This window comes from Hyperoodon ampullatus, assembly GCF_949752795.1.
Source record: "Hyperoodon ampullatus genome assembly, chromosome: 9".
Taxonomy (NCBI): domain Eukaryota; kingdom Metazoa; phylum Chordata; class Mammalia; order Artiodactyla; family Ziphiidae; genus Hyperoodon; species Hyperoodon ampullatus.
The window spans coordinates 21607224-21623565 of NC_136922.1; the positions used below are offsets into that span (position 1 = coordinate 21607224).

Genomic DNA, 16342 nt, shown 5'->3' on the forward strand with positions numbered 1-16342 from the left:
AACCCTGGATGGTAAAATGTCAGTTTTTCTGTACACATTCCTGACAGCACTTTGAACTGAGCAACTGCTGAAGTCGGTGGAAAGACCAGCCTGGATGGTGGACAGGTTACCGAGGAGGAGAGGCTTTTCCCATCATCACCCTCTCACCTCCTCCTTGAACGCCCCCCAACCCCATCACAGGGCCTCCTGTGGATACAGCGTCTTTTGCCCAAGCCTCCCAACAAGCAGTATAAACACTGCCTCGCCTGTAAGACCAGCGATTGGTAAGTATTTATTCATAGTTTTCACACGGACAAACTGAAAACAGCAGAGTCGAGCAGCCTTCAGAAAGCCCTGTGGAGCCGCTGTCAACGGAGCATCGCCCTGGCCTTCCTGCTGTGCCAGAGGCCACCATTGGTGCAGTGCTGGCTGCTTCAGGTGGGTGTCATTCAGTTTAGCTTCATCTTTGCTGAATGCAATTTCACCAAGACTGGGAGCAGTAGAACCTGTCTCATCAGGTATTACTAAACCCCTGGATTGGTGAATGGGGAACGGTTGGAAGGAAGAGAAGCAGGGGGAAGCCAAATCTCAAAAAATGGGATAAATGACAGTAAAATCTGATTTATTTGAAAGTCGTACAGGTCTTGTCAGTATAATTCAGCACAGTCTCTTAAACCTTCCTTAACAGTAGAATCATATACTTACTCCAGAACCTGATGGCTACAAGCTCAATGCAAAATGCTAATGCTGGCATTCACGCTCTGGTCCCTCACCTGTCCAGGGCTTGCTTTTACTGTATCTTCAGCTAACCTATACACTGGCCAAATGGCAGATCTTCTTTCTGGAGCATAGCTCACACCTCCCCTGCTGAGGCCCGTTTTTTCTATTTGCAAGGCAGCCTCCATCACGTCTGAAATCTTAGATCTCAAAGCCCATGAGGTCACCAGCCCACCAAGAGGGAGGAGTGACCTGACTGGCCTCCTGGATTCCTCCTCATCGGTCTCTCTCCTACCTCGTTTTAGCACCGCTGCTTGGAACTCTTCTAGTCCAGTATTAGGTAAGCCGCTTGTGAGCAGAGACGATACAGCATCTGAGTGAAGGCACGTGGGAGTCCTACTGCCATGTGTTGGCTGTAATCGCTCTGCTGCAGTCTTCATAAATCTGTAATTCTTACAATTCTAGTGAAGCCCTTTCTCCAGTCACCGCTGGGCTGACTCTATGGGGTGTGCTGGGAACACTTGCTCAAACAGTGAGAAGTCTCCTTTGCCTCTGATGATGTGCATCATCCAAGATGTCTTCCAGGTCATTACTGGGAGTCCATGGCTGAATCACAGTGATTACTGGACACACAGGAAGTAGTGGGCTGCAGGTATACAGCATTGCTTCAAGAAAAGAAAGGACAATGTCTATTGCAAGGACTGGGTTCCAGCCTGTTCACAATCAACCATAAAGGCATTAAGAAGTACATGGAAATAGGCTTAACTGGAAAAAATACCCAAGATGGTGACTTTCAAACAGAAATCAAGGATCTTTTCACTACATACTACTTCCTGTCAGTTGGGTTAGGAAAGCCTCTTCATACAAATTGTACACAAAAACTGTTACTTGCTTTTACTTCAGAACAGATGGTCCACTCAGGCCCTGGTTTTCTGTGGCTTGGCCATAGCAAGAAAAAATCCAGCAAACACTGAAAGTAAGTAAAAGCTGTTATAGAACAGTCAGGTATGAGGCACTATATAAAGTGACATGTATACAACAGAACGGTACATAATGGTTAAAGAATAAAGCAGCACAAAAAAGACTACAGATTGTAATATTTATCAACAAAAGCTCTCAGGGAAAGAAAGTCTTTTTCACTTCATGATCTATTCAAAGAGCATATTTTTTAAAGAAAGAAATTACAGAACGGAAATAACTTCTAACGACGAAAGGCCTTGTACTCTGTACTGGCATATTTAAGCTTAATCTTTTCTGAGAGGCTCCCCTCCAATGAATATTAAGAATACAGTAAAGGAGTTCATGAATGTCCTTTACTGAGGGGGTTAAATTGGCCTTTTCAAAGCAAAGGTGGCAGATTTCTGGGGTTTTTAGGCTCTGGTGCTCAGAGGGAAGGAAGATGAAACCTACAGGTAAGATTCTCTACTATATGGTTAAGTTTTGTGGAAAGAAGATGTGTAAGGGCCTGTTAGCTTTAAACTAACTTTCCTATGTTTCACATGTGCTTCTGTACATATAAATACTTTAAGCTTTCAAAATGTTTGGATTAAAGCAGTTATTTTGTAAATCTTCAGTCAGGCAGACAGTTGGTGACTAAAACAAGAAAATAAAAACAACAATGAAGCAAAAATTAATAATTTCCAAGTGCTTTAGATACATCCACAAGCTACTTAACATAGAACGACTAAACAGAAGTGCTTGTTCTCCCTCGGCATTCTGCGGTTAACAATTAAAACCCTTTTTGGTACCAGAAAACCTTCTCATTGATAGGGCTGAAAGCTGGGGTAGGGGGAAGAAGAGGAAAAGAGATGAGAAATCAACATTATTAATACTGATTCCTTTTATTCTGTGTTTTGCTTCTATACAGAGAACTTTCAAATTAATTCTTATAAATTATAGTAACTTTCTGATGAAATTAAAAACTTCAGCAAGGGTCACTGGTCAAATTAGACTGACCCTGAGATCACTGTATGCCCGCACGTGCAGCCAGCCCGACCTGGGGGCTGGCCTGCAGCCATGGGGGCGCACCTGGTGAGGAGGGAGGCCGGGCTAGGAGGGGCTGGTCTTTGATCACCTTCACTCCTTTTTCAGCTCGTTGCTGTTCTCCCCACTGGGCTTGAACAGGGGAATCTGCTGGCCATCCTTGAGCTCTAAGACGACCTCCTGAAGGTTCCACCTGAGAGAAACCAAAAGTATAGTCTCTAATCAACAAAACACTGAGGCAAAAGACAGACATGGTTTAAAAGGAAAAAAGCAGTTGTTAGGAATGTCTTAAGTTTTTTAAACACTGTTTTATGTTGTTAGCAGTATGTTAACGTTTTAACCTTCTGTTCCAGGCTCACGTTATTTACCCAGCATCACCATGAAGGCAAGTTTTAACAATGAATGGCTGGCACCAGGGAAAAGAAGGAGCAGCTCGCTCCTCCCCATTTCCTGATCCCCCCCACCCCCGACCTTCAGCTCCTGGCTGGAAGCCGGCCAGCTCCTCCACTAATCCCAGGCTCAGGGGGCAGTGAATCCAGGGGAGCCAGGCAGGGGCTGCCTGCTCCCTTTGTCCTTGAGAATTAAAACACATCCTGGCTAAACAGCAAAAATCTCTAAGAGAGGCTTCCCGTGGGGGAAGCGAGTGAGTGTAGCTACTGGCAACCAGACAAGAAAATCCAATTAATGGGGTAGAGAGCTTATTTAAAGAATGTGACGAATAATTCTGGAACAGGAACCCATGCCTTTATTCATTTGTAACAACGGAGGCAGCCGTGTTGGAAGCTGTGACAAAGCATCAAGTTATGGCAGACCTAGACCACTACAACTGTAAAGTTGTTCAAATTCAGTAGCGTGCACTGGATAAAATGTCTGGACTGAGCTTAAGGGCCCAAGTAGTGGCATGCTGTCCAAGCTGTGAAACTTCTCAAGCTTTGAGAAACTAATCCTTACTGCCACAATCATATAATCATGTAACTAAATTGAAAATGGAAATCGTTTCCATCAGAAGGTTCTGCTCCTGCCACTGGATTCCCACCCACTTTCCCATCATACCTCGTAAAGGGGGCATCTCTGGACGAGCTGACATAGAGATAGCCCTCTGACTTGGGTCCAGAGACAGGAATCTTCAACTGGGGGTATAAAATGAGAGAGGTAAGTGTATATAGTGCTGTCCTCTCAAGAGAGAACCTATGAAATCCAGTGATTATCCACAGAACCTGGTTGTTTTCGAACTTGAGCCTAGCTGAAGAATTCACCTTATTTTCCATCTGGCTCCCTTCAAATGCCCTGCCCCTCTTTGGATGGCCTAGTGAGGTCAGTGGCAGTGCTTCTATCTGGCAAGGAGACCTTATGTGCCAAACTCAATGCTCTGAGTACTTGCAATGATTATTTTAAAATCCACGGTTAAAAAAGAACTACCAATATGTGCAACAACATGGATGAAGGTCAGAAACATGCAGAGTGAAAGAGCCTTACCCAAGAGTATATAATGCATGATTCCATGTCTTAGACCAAACTAGGTTGGGAAAAAAATGTCAGAAAGTGCCTCTGCTGGAGCTGTGGGGATGTGAGAGGACCAACTGGGAAGAGCATGAGGCAGCTCTCAGGTGAGGGAACAGTCTACACATAGGTAGGGGCTTGAGTTGCACAGGTGGATGCATTTGTTAAAATTCATCAGGACAGTTAGACGTGCACCTTTCACAGAATGTAAATTTTACCTCAAAAAATATATATTAAGCTCTAGTTAATGATATATATGGCTTATGTATTTAAAGGTGAAGTGTATGGATATTTGAAAATAATAAGAATAAGACAGGTTCAAGAACAAATAAGGTAGAGCTAGACAAACAGGTATGGGATAAAGCACACTGAGCAAAATATTAGTTACAGAATCCAGGTAGCAGATATATGGGTTCCACAGCATAAATTCTTTGATATTTTCTGTATGTTTGAAACTTTCATAATAGGAAAAAAAAACCCAAAAAACAAAAAAAAGTCCACTGTTTAATAAAAGGGGGAACTATTTCTAGCAAATTGGTCCATACTCTGACCTGGACCATAAAGCAGTTCTAAAAGGAGAGCTGATAGCAATACACACCCTCCTCAAGAAATAAAAATCTCAAATAATCTAACCTACCACCTAAAGGAGTCAAAGTCAGCAGAAGAAAGGAAATAATAAAGATCAGAGAGGAAATAAATAGATCAAAAAAACAACAGAAAAGATCAGTATAACCAAGAGCTGGTTTTTTGAAAAGATAAATAAAATCAACAAACCTCTAGCCAGGCTCACCAAGAAATAGAGAGGACCCAGATAAAATAAGAAATGAAAGAGAAGGAATAACAACAGTTATCACAGAGATACAGAATCATAAGAGAATACTATGAAGTTATATGCCAACAAATTGGACAACACAGAAGAAATGGACGAGTTTCTAGAAACATACTGTCTGCCAAGACAGAATCAAGAAGAAACAGATAATTGAACAGACTGATCACTGCAAGTGAAACAATCTGTAATTTAAAAATCCCCTGCAAACAAAGTCCAGGACCAGACGGCTTCACTGGGGAATTCTACCAAAGTATTCTAAAAAAAACTGAAGAGGCGGGAACACCTCCAAATTCATTCTATGAGGTCACCAGCACCCAAAACCAAATCAAGACACTACCAAAAAAAGATAATTACAAGCCAATATCTCTGATGAATATAGATGCAAAAAAACTCAACAAAGTATTAGCAAACCGAATCCAATGATACATAAGAAGGATCATACACCATGATCAAGTTGGATTCATTCCAGGGTCACAAGGATGGCTGAACATATACAAATCAATCAAATGTGATACACATTAACAAAAACCACATGATCACCACAACAGATGCAGAAAAAGCAGTTGATAAAAATTCAACAACCATTCATGATAAAACCTTTCACCCAAGTAGGTATAGAGGGAACACATCTCAACATAATAAAGACCACTTATGCCAAACCCACAGCCAACATAATACTCAACAGTAAAAAGCTGAAAGCCTTCCTGCTAAATTCAGGAACAAGACTGCTCACTCTCACCACTTCTATTCAACATAGTATACTGGAAGTCTTGGCCACAGCAATCAGACACACACACAAAGTATATAAATTGGAAGGAAAGGTAAAACTCACTATTTGCAGATGACCTGATACTCTATATAGAGAACCCTAAAACCACCACACAAAAACTATTAGAAGTAATAAATGAATTCAGCAAGGTAGCAGGATACAAGGTTAATTTGTAGACAACTGTTGCATTTCTTTACACTAATAATGAAATATCAGAAAGAGAAAGTAGAACAGTCCCATTTAAAATCGCTTCAAAAAACATAAAATACTCTAGGAATAAACTTAACCAAGGGGGTGAAACACCTATATGCTGACAACTATAAAACACTGAGAAAGGAAACTGAAGAGGATTCAAGGAAATGAAAAAATATCCCACACTCGTGGATTGGAAAAATAGTTTAAATGACCATACTACCAAAAGCAATCTATAGATTTCGTGCAATCCCTATCAAATTACCCATGACATTTTTCACAAAACTAGAATAATCCTAAAATTTATATGGAACCACAAAAGACCCAGAATTGCCAAAGCAACCCTGAGAAAAATGAACAAAGCTGGAGGTATAACACTTCCAGACTTCAGGCTATACTACAAAGCCTCAAAACACCACGGTATTGGCACCAAAAGAAAAAGATCAATCAATGGAACAGAATAGAGAGCCCAGAAATAAACTCACACACCTATGGTCAATTAATCTACAACAAAGGAGGCAAGAATATACTACAGAGAAAAGACAGTCTCTTCAACAAGTGGTGCTGGGAAAGCTGGACAGCTACATGTAAATAAATGATATTAGAACATTCCCTCACACTATATACAAAAATAAAATCAAAATGATTTAAAGACCTAAATATAAGACATGATACCATAAATTACCTAGAAGAGAACACAGGCAAAACATTCTTTGACATAAGTTGTAGCAATATTTTCTTAGATAAGTCTCCCAAGGCAAAAGAAATAAAAGCAAAAATAAACAAATGGGACCTAATCAAACTTAAAAGCCTGTACACAGCAAAGGAAACCATCAACAAAACAAAAGGATAACCTATGGAATGGGAGAAAATATTTGCAAGCGATGCAACCGACAAGGGGTTTATACCCAAAATATACAAACAGCTCATACAACTCAATAGCAAAAAAACGGGCAGAAGACCTAAATAGACATTTATCCAAAGAAGACCTACAGATGGCCAACAAGCATATGAAAAGATGCTCAATATTGCTAATTATTAGAGAAATACAAATGAAAACCACAATGAGGTATCACACCAGTCAGAATGCTATCATCAAAAAATCTACAAATAATAAATGCTAGAAAGGGTATGGAGAAAAACAAACCCTCCTACACTGTTGGTGGGAATGTAAATTGGTGCAGCCACTATGGAGAACAGTGTGGAGGTTCCTTAAAAAACTAAAAATAGAGCTACCATATGATCCAGCAATACCACTCCTGGGTATATATATGGAAAAAACAAAAACTGTAATTCAAACAGATACATGCACCCCAATGTTCATAGCAGCACTATTTATAATAGCCAAGACATGGAAACAACCCAAGGGCCCATCAGCAGACAACTGGCTTAAGAAGATGTGGCATGTATACACACATACATACACACACACACACACACACAAAATGGACTATTACTCAGCTATGAAAAAGAATGAAATATTTCCATTTGCAGCAACATGGATGGACCTAGAGAATATTATGCTTAGTGAAATAAGTCATACAGAGAAAGACAAACACTATATGATATCACTTATATGTGGAATCTAAAAAATAATAAAAATGAATTTATTTACTCACAGACATAGAAAACAAATTTATGGTTACCAAAGGGGAACGGGTAAATTAGGAGTATGGGATTAACAGATACACACGACTATATATAAAATAGATAAGCAACAAGGATTTACTGTATAGCACAAGGAACTATATTCAATATCTTGTAATAACCTATAATGTAATATAATCTGCAAGAACAAACAACTGAATCACTATACTTCAATTAACTTTTTTTAAAAAATCATCAATTATCCTTATCAGAATACTTGAGCACGAATTGCTTTTGTAGTTAGGGGGAAAATATCTCTAATAAAACTATTTCCATTAAAAATAATAAAAACAACAAAAAAAAACAAACTAGGTCAGATCAGCTCACTCTTGTCCTCCAAATATTTCAGGGCTTCTGCTTGTCACAAGTGCACACACCTCACAAGATGATGTCACAGCCCTCTGGTCGCCTCAGCCCATTCTCCCTGCCCACACCCTCCCTGGGCAGCTGCACCTCTGCTGAGGACACACTGCCAGGGAGCACAGCAATGTGCCTTCGTGTACAAGCTGCTCAGCATGGCCTTCCCTGTCATCACAACAACCTCCCAGGCCACTAACCTCTCCCTCCTAGGCCTCTACTAAGGCATCTGCTTCACCCTGTCTTATGCTGGCATTTTAAACTATAAACTCCCTGAAAGCCTCTGCATCTCTGTATTCCCCACACAACTGAGAATCATTCCTCCAACTCAAAACATATTAAACAGAAGAAAAAAACACTTCTTATATTCAGTTGAGTTTTATCAGTTGAACTATAAAAGAAGATAAGATACAGCTGAAAAAATGGACTGGCATTCCATGGAAGCAATGTAAATAAGCTTTAAAACTAGAGTTTAGGTGTATTTCAAGTTCAAAGCTGAAATACTGGCAAACCACCACTGATCATTTCTCTACAACCTCCCTTTCAAGAAGGCGACCTAAGCACAAACAGGGCTTTCCGTGCCACATCAATTCCCCAGAAAGGAAAAAAACTATATGAAAATAAATTAATCCATAATGCTTTTTTAAACGGTGCTAGGTACCGCCTAGCGGCAGTTGTACGTAGTGGGTTTTCCCATCCCACATCTTTCTCCAGCTTCCTCTAAGACTCCTTCCGGAGGACAGCAGCCCCTCCTCAGCTCAGTAGGCACCCGGCCTGCAGTTCGCAGGGGGAGCACGTTACCTTTGCATCGGCAATGTCCACGAAGTTGTACTTGTCGGTGAGTCGGAGATAGTGAACGTTGAGAGGAGTGCCCAGAGCTTCCAGTGCCTCAGGGTGGCTGTGCAGATGCTCCAACGCCAGCTGGTAATAGGAAGCCCTGGAAAAAGTTTCTAAGGGGGAAAGAAAATGGTTACTTTTTTTTTTTAATTGAACTTGGTCAGGTATGCTCTCCCTAGAAAGTGAGATGATGTAATTCACGTACAACATGGCAACAGAAACATGAAATTTATGGGTGGAATTATCATTAGGGGCCATCTACTCTGAACTGTCCATTTCAGAGACTCCAAAACCAAAACATAGGAAGTCAGCATCTGCAGGGATGTGGCAGATGACCTTGAGCAAGGTACTCCACCTTTCTGTGCCTCAATTTCTTCATCTCTTATTTCCTCACCTCATTCGTTGCCTCTCTTCTTCGTCTAAGGGGTCTGATCAGATCTCCTCTAACTTTTCTTTCAGTTCTAAGTCCTCTGGTTCCATGACTTGCTCAAAGTGATACAGCTAATCCGAGGCAGAGCTGGGGCCAGAATCTACGCCTTGACTTCTGAACACTGCTCCTTCCACTAAGAGGAAGGTCCCGATAAACCAGCATAAAATAGACCACAACAACAACAAAACCCTCAGGCCACGCAACAGGACATGAAAACGCTAACCTGTCAAGTTTATAGATGGATGCCAACATTTCATGTAGATAAAGCTTACCAACTGCTCTCAGCCTCAGGTATCCTTGGCCCAAAGGCTACTAGGAACTCCAGGAAGCACCTCCCTGAAAGTGTAAGGTGGGACAAGCTGCCCCATGGAGACAGCAAAGGACGGTGAGCTTCCCAAGTAAGGTTTTGTGTTCGGCAACAAGACAGACTTCCCTCTGTAGGCCCAACCACAGTAATGGACTGGGAAGGCGGCTTGAGCCTGCAGAGGCCAAGGAGAATGCCCCTCCAGCGCTGCTTCCCAGGAGAGGGGATGCTGCAGGCATGAACGAGGTGCCAGCCCTGAGGAGAAGCAGAGGCTGGCTCCAGACGGTTCATCTTCACTGAGCGATTTCTCAGTATCCCACAAGTTGTGAGATTAATGTTTACAACATCCTCGCACACAGGCACTAATATTACCCCTCATCACATCGATAACTGAGGCCCAGGAAGAAGCCAGAGCCCCCCATAAGGCCACACAGCTAGTCTAGAGCCGGAGTTGGCTGCAGAGCCCACTGGACTATCGCTGTCAGCCAACCCCGGCCTCCTACAGGGGAAAGGCTGCCGGGCCCCTGACCCCTAAGTGTACTCATTCCTGTCAGGTCCTGCCTCCGTCCCTTTGGCAGAGGGCAGGGGCTGCTGGGTTGTTCCGGTCTGAATTATCCCTGGGAATGCTCATCTCCGGCCACCTCCAGACTCGGAGACCTCTGGGCTCGCCCTGAAGGAAGGTGGGGAAGAACGGGTGGAGGGGCCGTGGCCGCTTGCCTGGCTGCGGGTGATCCTCACATCCTGGCAGGAAGTAACAGCGCTGTGGAGTCAGGGTGAGAAGCCAAGCTGGGCGGGCATAAAAGATCTTCAAAGAAAGTCAGTCTAGAGAAAACTACTGCTGCCGCTTCGCAACCAGTAGCCTGGAAATGCCCTTAAATGTCTCGGCTGCTCACAATAAGGCTGCTCACAATAATCGCCGCCTGTCTTTACAAATTCAAATTTGGGTGCAGAACGCTGGAAGCTGCATCTGCCAGGATTTCGCCAGCCTGGACACTGCTTTTATTTTCTGCTCTTGCCAGAGTCCGCTGCGCAAGGTCCCGTCCTCCACTAAATCAACAGCAGAGAATGGCAAGGCAAACAGGCCGAGGACACTTGACAAAGAGCCAGTTTTCCACACCTGTGAACCATCTGGTGTCCCCCTTCCCTCTGTTCTTTCTCTAATCTCAGAAATCTTCATGGATCTACTGCATGTGCACTGGAGTGGAAGCCCATCTTGCTTTTTTGAGGCTCCTTATGCAAATGGGTCCTATTCCTTTGATTTGTTCTTGTGGCTCCTGGGAAAACTGGGATTACAGGATAAGAAGGAAGCTATAGCCAATGGAACAGCGTACTGGCTTCTAAAAATAGTCCTTTCCTTCTTTCTCTAACCTGCTGAAAGCATCTGAAGTATTTCCTTTGATGGAGGAACGGGGGCAAGAGAACTAGGAGGCGGCCCTGCCTCGGGCGCTTCATCGGATACTTACTCTGTATCAGGTAGTACAAAAGGGCGTAGCCCCCGCTAGCCGCCACGCTGGTAAAAAAGATCTGTTTCCCCAGAGGCATTGACATCCTGCTTCCTAGAGACTGAACAACAAAAGATGTGAATTTATGGTTAGATTCAGGTTCATGCCAAGGGCCGCTGCCTGGATTGGACCCCACAGGGAAAGGAAAGCTGAGGAGGAAGCCAGCAAGGGGGCGAGGCCGCCTTCCCTTTCAGAAGGCCAGGGCCGGTTCTGGAGCCCAAGCCAAAGTGCCCTCCCAAGGGTGGCCCGCATCCAGGACCCAGGCCATGGGGGCGAAGGCTGAGCACAGAGCCGGCATTCAGCCCTGCTGTCCTGAGGGACAGAACGCAGCCTGTGTGCCAAGTCCCGCACGGCCAGGAAGTACAACCACTTTGTCTCACGCCGGCTGGTAAACAGGAAGCTTATCCTTTTGTTGCAATAGCTGGGCTTGTAAGCCTCCGAATGGGCCGGAGCGGTCTCTGGCTGCTTTCTTTCATATTTTGAAAAACGTCCCACCCCCTGGATGAGGACACTGTGGTCCTGACTTTCAGGCTTAATGAAGAGATGGAGAGGAAGGAGACAGCTCAGCAAATTCAGGGCACCCAACCCAGCCGGCCTAAACTCCCATCCCCTGAAGGCCAAGTGGGACTAGAAGCAGCACGTGGGTCTTGATGGCACCAACTATTCTCCTTCCTGGTGGCCTTTTAACCACCGCTCACACCTAGGCCTTTCTGGAAAGTGTTTGATACCTGGCCATAAAGCAGAGGAGGACACTGGCTTAGATGAGTCACAGTTCACATGCACGCACAGCCAGACAAATCACATACATGAGCAGACCCTGAGAAGCGAGGAACACACGGCTCGGCCGACAGGCAGCCTCAACCCGGCTCCAGCTAACCTCACCATGTGAGCCAAGCCTGGGTGGATCTTCCGATCTCTCAAGAGGTCTTTTATGTAAAATTGCCTGAATTCTCAATGTTGACAGCCAATTAAAAAAAAAAAAAGACCAAACAGAATACGCTTGTGAGTCAGGTTCTCTGTGGGCTTCCAGTTGGCTCTGACCACCCAGGCTGCACCAGGGCATCCTCACCCTAGGTAAGGTAATTCCTCTGCCCTCTTTGCTGACATTTCTCAAAAAAAGTAAAAAATTAAAAAAAAGATTTGGGCAGAGATGGAAATTCCAGGTTTATATAAAGGAAAAGATAACCATAAGTATGTATGTCCCCGTTTGCATATTTAACCTTAGATTGTATGTGCTTCTTTAGAAAACAAAGCCTCTGATGTGACCTACAGGGGTGGGCAGTGCAGACCTAGGGATAACGCTAGTGCCTCCACTGGCTGATTCGAGTCAAGGTAAACACATTCTCACTATCTGCTTCTCCACTTTCTAGAATAGGAGAGTAAGAACAACTGCCTACCTATCATTTCTGAAACCTGAAGGGAAGTGAGTCCTGAAGGGAAGAAGGCCTGTTGGAGAAAGTTCCTCGTGGATACTCCTTCTGGGAACTGATCATTAAACACCCCCTCTGACAGGGCTAAAGTCGACCAGTTCTACACAGAAATATCATCAAATCCAGGGTTGAGATAAATCGAATTAAAGAGGGTGAAGTTTCAGATCATTCCTGTATTATTTACTTATATACCGTTTTGTTCAACTAAGAAAAAGGTGCCGAACCCCCAAATCAATGTTCTCCAGCTGCTGTGGGAGTTTTGGCTGTGCTGCAGAGTAGGTAAGAGTATTTCTCAAAGTTGAGGGTCAAGTCAATTGCAGTGATGTGATCTAGGAAAAGCCATTTAGTCTCATAAGGAAAACGAGCAGAGCATCTCCAAAGAATGCATTAGTCAGACCTTGCTTAACCCGCAGGAGAGCTCAGCAGGGTGGGGCAGCGAGCAGGAGTTACGCACGGCTGCCCGCACGGCTGCAGCTGCTAAAGCGAGCATGAGAGACGAGGGAAAAGTCGTCCTACACAATTCAGCGACGAGCCACCCCATCCCCTCACGTGGCCTTGCAGCCACAAGTGAGCACTGAAGACCAGGTGAACCCACAACCATCTGGGGAGCGACGTTCATCTACTGTCTGACTTGAGCACACCCCGGAGGCTTCTGATGCGGAACTTGGCCCCAGAACAGCCATTACCTTTTGCCACTTCGTAGCCCAGCTTCCTTGAAAATCATCAAAGGAAAGTTGCCCTGCAATCAGACAAAAACTTTACATTAAAATCACTTTTTCAGGGACTTGCCTGGCAGCCCAGTGGTTAGGACTCCACGCTCTCACTGCAGAGGGGCCTGGGTTCAATCCCTGGTCGGGGAACTAAGATCCCACAAGCCGCACGGTGCAGCCAAAAAATAAATAAATAAAATCACTTTTTCAAACCCAATTCTTTCTGGTTTCTAGTTTTACACAGCCAAGATTTCTTACCAGTCTAAGCTTTGGAGCATGAAGGAAGTTAAGTTGAAGTTCTGAAAGGAGCCTTGTCTATATAGGGCCCTGGTGGTTCCCTCTTACTCTTCTGCCATAGTAGGAAGAAAAAACAAAGCCTGCTGGTTTCCTGTCTGTGTACCGTGCATGTTTTGCTGCAGCAACCAGAAAACTGGTGTGGGCGGGAGATGGTGTGGGACCGCAGCACATATAATGGGACCAGTCCACAGACACCGACACAAGATGCTATCCATGTAAGCTGTACTCCAGTGGACTAAAACAGCATCTCAGGGTTAAAAAGAAACAACAGTATACTAAGTGGATATGTAGCCCTTTATGATACTGATAATAGGTAACACTCATATCTCTTGCTATTACGTGCCTGGTGATATTCTAAGTGCTGCGCATATACGAGTTCACTGAATTCTCACAACAACCCCATGAAGTAGGAACTACTGTTATCATCCCCATTTTACAGACCAGTAAACTGAGACACAGAAAGGTTAAGTAACACGCCCAGAGTCACACAAGTAACTGTGTAAGTGGCAGACCTGGGATTCAGACCCAGGCAGTCCAGCTCCAGGGCTATGCCCTCACCCACCATTACACACTGACTAAGATATCTGTGATTTCAGAGACACTGAGATGTGAAGGAAAAAAAAATGTCTTGGCATTACAATATATTCATAACGTTCAGTGCAGAAGGCCTTGTCAGGTATGCCTTCCCTGCTATTTTTCCAGACAAAAGCGTGGCAGGTATTTCACACCTTTGCTCTTCCTTTAGCTTATTAGCAAATGGTTGTTGAGGACCTGCCCTGGGTCAGACAGACGGTGCTAGCGATACAGACAATTCATACAAATTCCAACACAGACGAGGCCACGGAGCACAACCGCACAGTCAGGCACACCCACCCCTACACACACACACACACCCCTACACACACACACACACACACACACACACACCCCACCACTCACAGGGTAAACGGCCTAGACTCACACACTCATTAAGATGGGTTTCCAGCAGTTGGAAGTTGTATACAGTGCCTTGTTCTAATTTGCACAAAGGCGCCCACGGGCGAGCAGCCCGGTTAGTGTGCCCCCATGTGTGCACCAAGAGAGGAAGCAGCACCCAGGAAGTGGTCGGCCCTGCCTGGAGCGGATCAGCAAAGGTTTCACAGGGGAAACCGACTCAGCAGAAGGAGGTGCAGGGGTGGGAAGAGGGCTTCAGATTCGCAGAAGTGACGAGCAGAGGGAGGTCGGAGGGGCAGAAACGAGAGCTGCGGGAGGACAGGGGGCAGAAGGGGAGCCACCGGAAACCACGGGGTCTAGAAGCAGAGGCGGTTCCTGCTCAGGAAGGCCCTCTACCCTGCGCTGCTGGGTCCGCTCTGCAGTGAGCAGCTGCAAGGGAGGCGGGGGGGCGAGCAGCCAGGCGACTCCTGCGACAACTCAGACCAGCGCAGTAAGACTGGATCAAGAGGGCGGTTTCTTAAAATATTTAGGATCGTTCTCATGTATGTGCTCATTTGTACACCAACTTCTTCCAAAAAGGATGAAGGGGCTGACAAGGACATGCGTGTCAGAAGAGATGTAAATAAATGGATGAGGAAATGAAGACAAGTGGAAAATAATTTTAAGAAGAGAAACACAGCTGGGGTAAAGTTAGTGTCCCAAATTACACACTGTCACCCACTAGACATTTCCTCAAGGTGGCCACGGATTTGACACTGAGCTTCCTATCTGCTCAGCAGAAAAGGCAGCCTCAGCATCTACAAGGTCCTGAGCATCCATGGAGGATACCACACCTGCTAATAACACACCAAGCCTGAGAAAGATCTCTCCCACACATGTTCAGAACGGGAATCTCTCAAGTGGCTGGTGTTACAAACAGCATCCCCAGATTTTTTTTCTTTAAGTTCATAACTTTCAAATGACTATTTTTTATAACATTTCATAATGAAAACCACAATCACAGTCCACGAAAAAAACATAAACAGAATTTTACAAGTGTCCCAAGCAGTGAGGACTCAGTAGGAAGCTCTGCTGGGCTACCCTGACTCCGTGGAGAGGTAAGGCAGTCGTGATCTACCTGCTCTCCATTTGCCAAAGCGGGGTGAAGGGACTGGGGTGGGAGGCGAGAAAGGCGCTCAGTCTCTACTCCTGTTTAACCAGCTTCAGTTTACCTGCTCCGTCAGCTAGCTTCTGAATAGAGTGTTCGGCAGGCCCTAATCTCACAGAAAAAATTCAAAAAGGTGCTGTAAAACTAGAGATAGACTTTAGGCTACCTCTAAGAATGTGACATTTTAAAACTAAGCTTTTTTTTTTGTTTGTTTTTGTTTTTTTTTTTTTTCGGTACGCGGGCCTCTCACTGTTGTGGCCTCTCCCGTTGCGGAGCACAGGCTCCGGACGCGCAGGCTCAGCGGCCATGGCTCACGGGCCCAGCCGCTCCGCGGCATGTGGGATCCTCCCGGACCGGGGCACGAACCCGTGTCCCCTGCATCGGCAGGCGGACTCTCAACCACTGCGCCACCAGGGAAGCCCTAAAACTAAGCTTTTGATAAGAATTGGAAATATTTAAACTTGATGTGAAAATCTGCTAGAAACTTGAATTCAATTAGTCTACTACACAGCCAATTAAGAAAAGAATTTTTTTTTGCTTTACCATTAACCAAGAGGAAAGGGTCGCGACCCATTTTGAAAATTACGGGACTGGTTAGCCACAGGAAGATGGAACAAAGTACAGGCAAGGTCTCTCCAGAAAGCAGTCCTAAGGAGCTCTGCTTTGATGTACGAAGGGTGACTTCAGCCTCCAAAGGCCAACGGTCTACAAACTTTTTTCAAAGTACTGAATCCCTTTCTAGAGCCAAAGGACAATCTGTTAGACAGCTGCGGGAGCTG

At 44.7% G+C, this 16342-nt stretch overlaps 1 protein-coding gene across 2 annotated transcripts; it reads right to left on the reverse strand.

Annotated features, from left to right (window-relative positions):
• Window positions 1–1636: 1636 nt before the first annotated feature.
• Window positions 1637–11092, reverse strand: COA1 (cytochrome c oxidase assembly factor 1; the record flags this gene model as incomplete). 2 transcript variants are annotated; one of them, XM_079711371.1, is made up of 5 exons in its annotated part: window positions 1637–1666; window positions 2771–2872; window positions 3733–3809; window positions 8775–8923; window positions 11008–11092. In XM_079711371.1, 4 exons carry the CDS (start codon window positions 11090–11092, stop codon window positions 2773–2775), a joined length of 411 nt encoding a protein of 136 aa, XP_079567497.1. In that variant the 3' UTR covers window positions 1637–1666; window positions 2771–2772. The 2 variants fall into 2 exon arrangements, with proteins under 2 accessions (XP_079567497.1, XP_079567496.1); XM_079711370.1 differs by lacking the exon at window positions 1637–1666 and having other exon boundaries at window positions 2569–2872.
• Between the last annotated feature and the right edge of the window lie 5250 nt (window positions 11093–16342).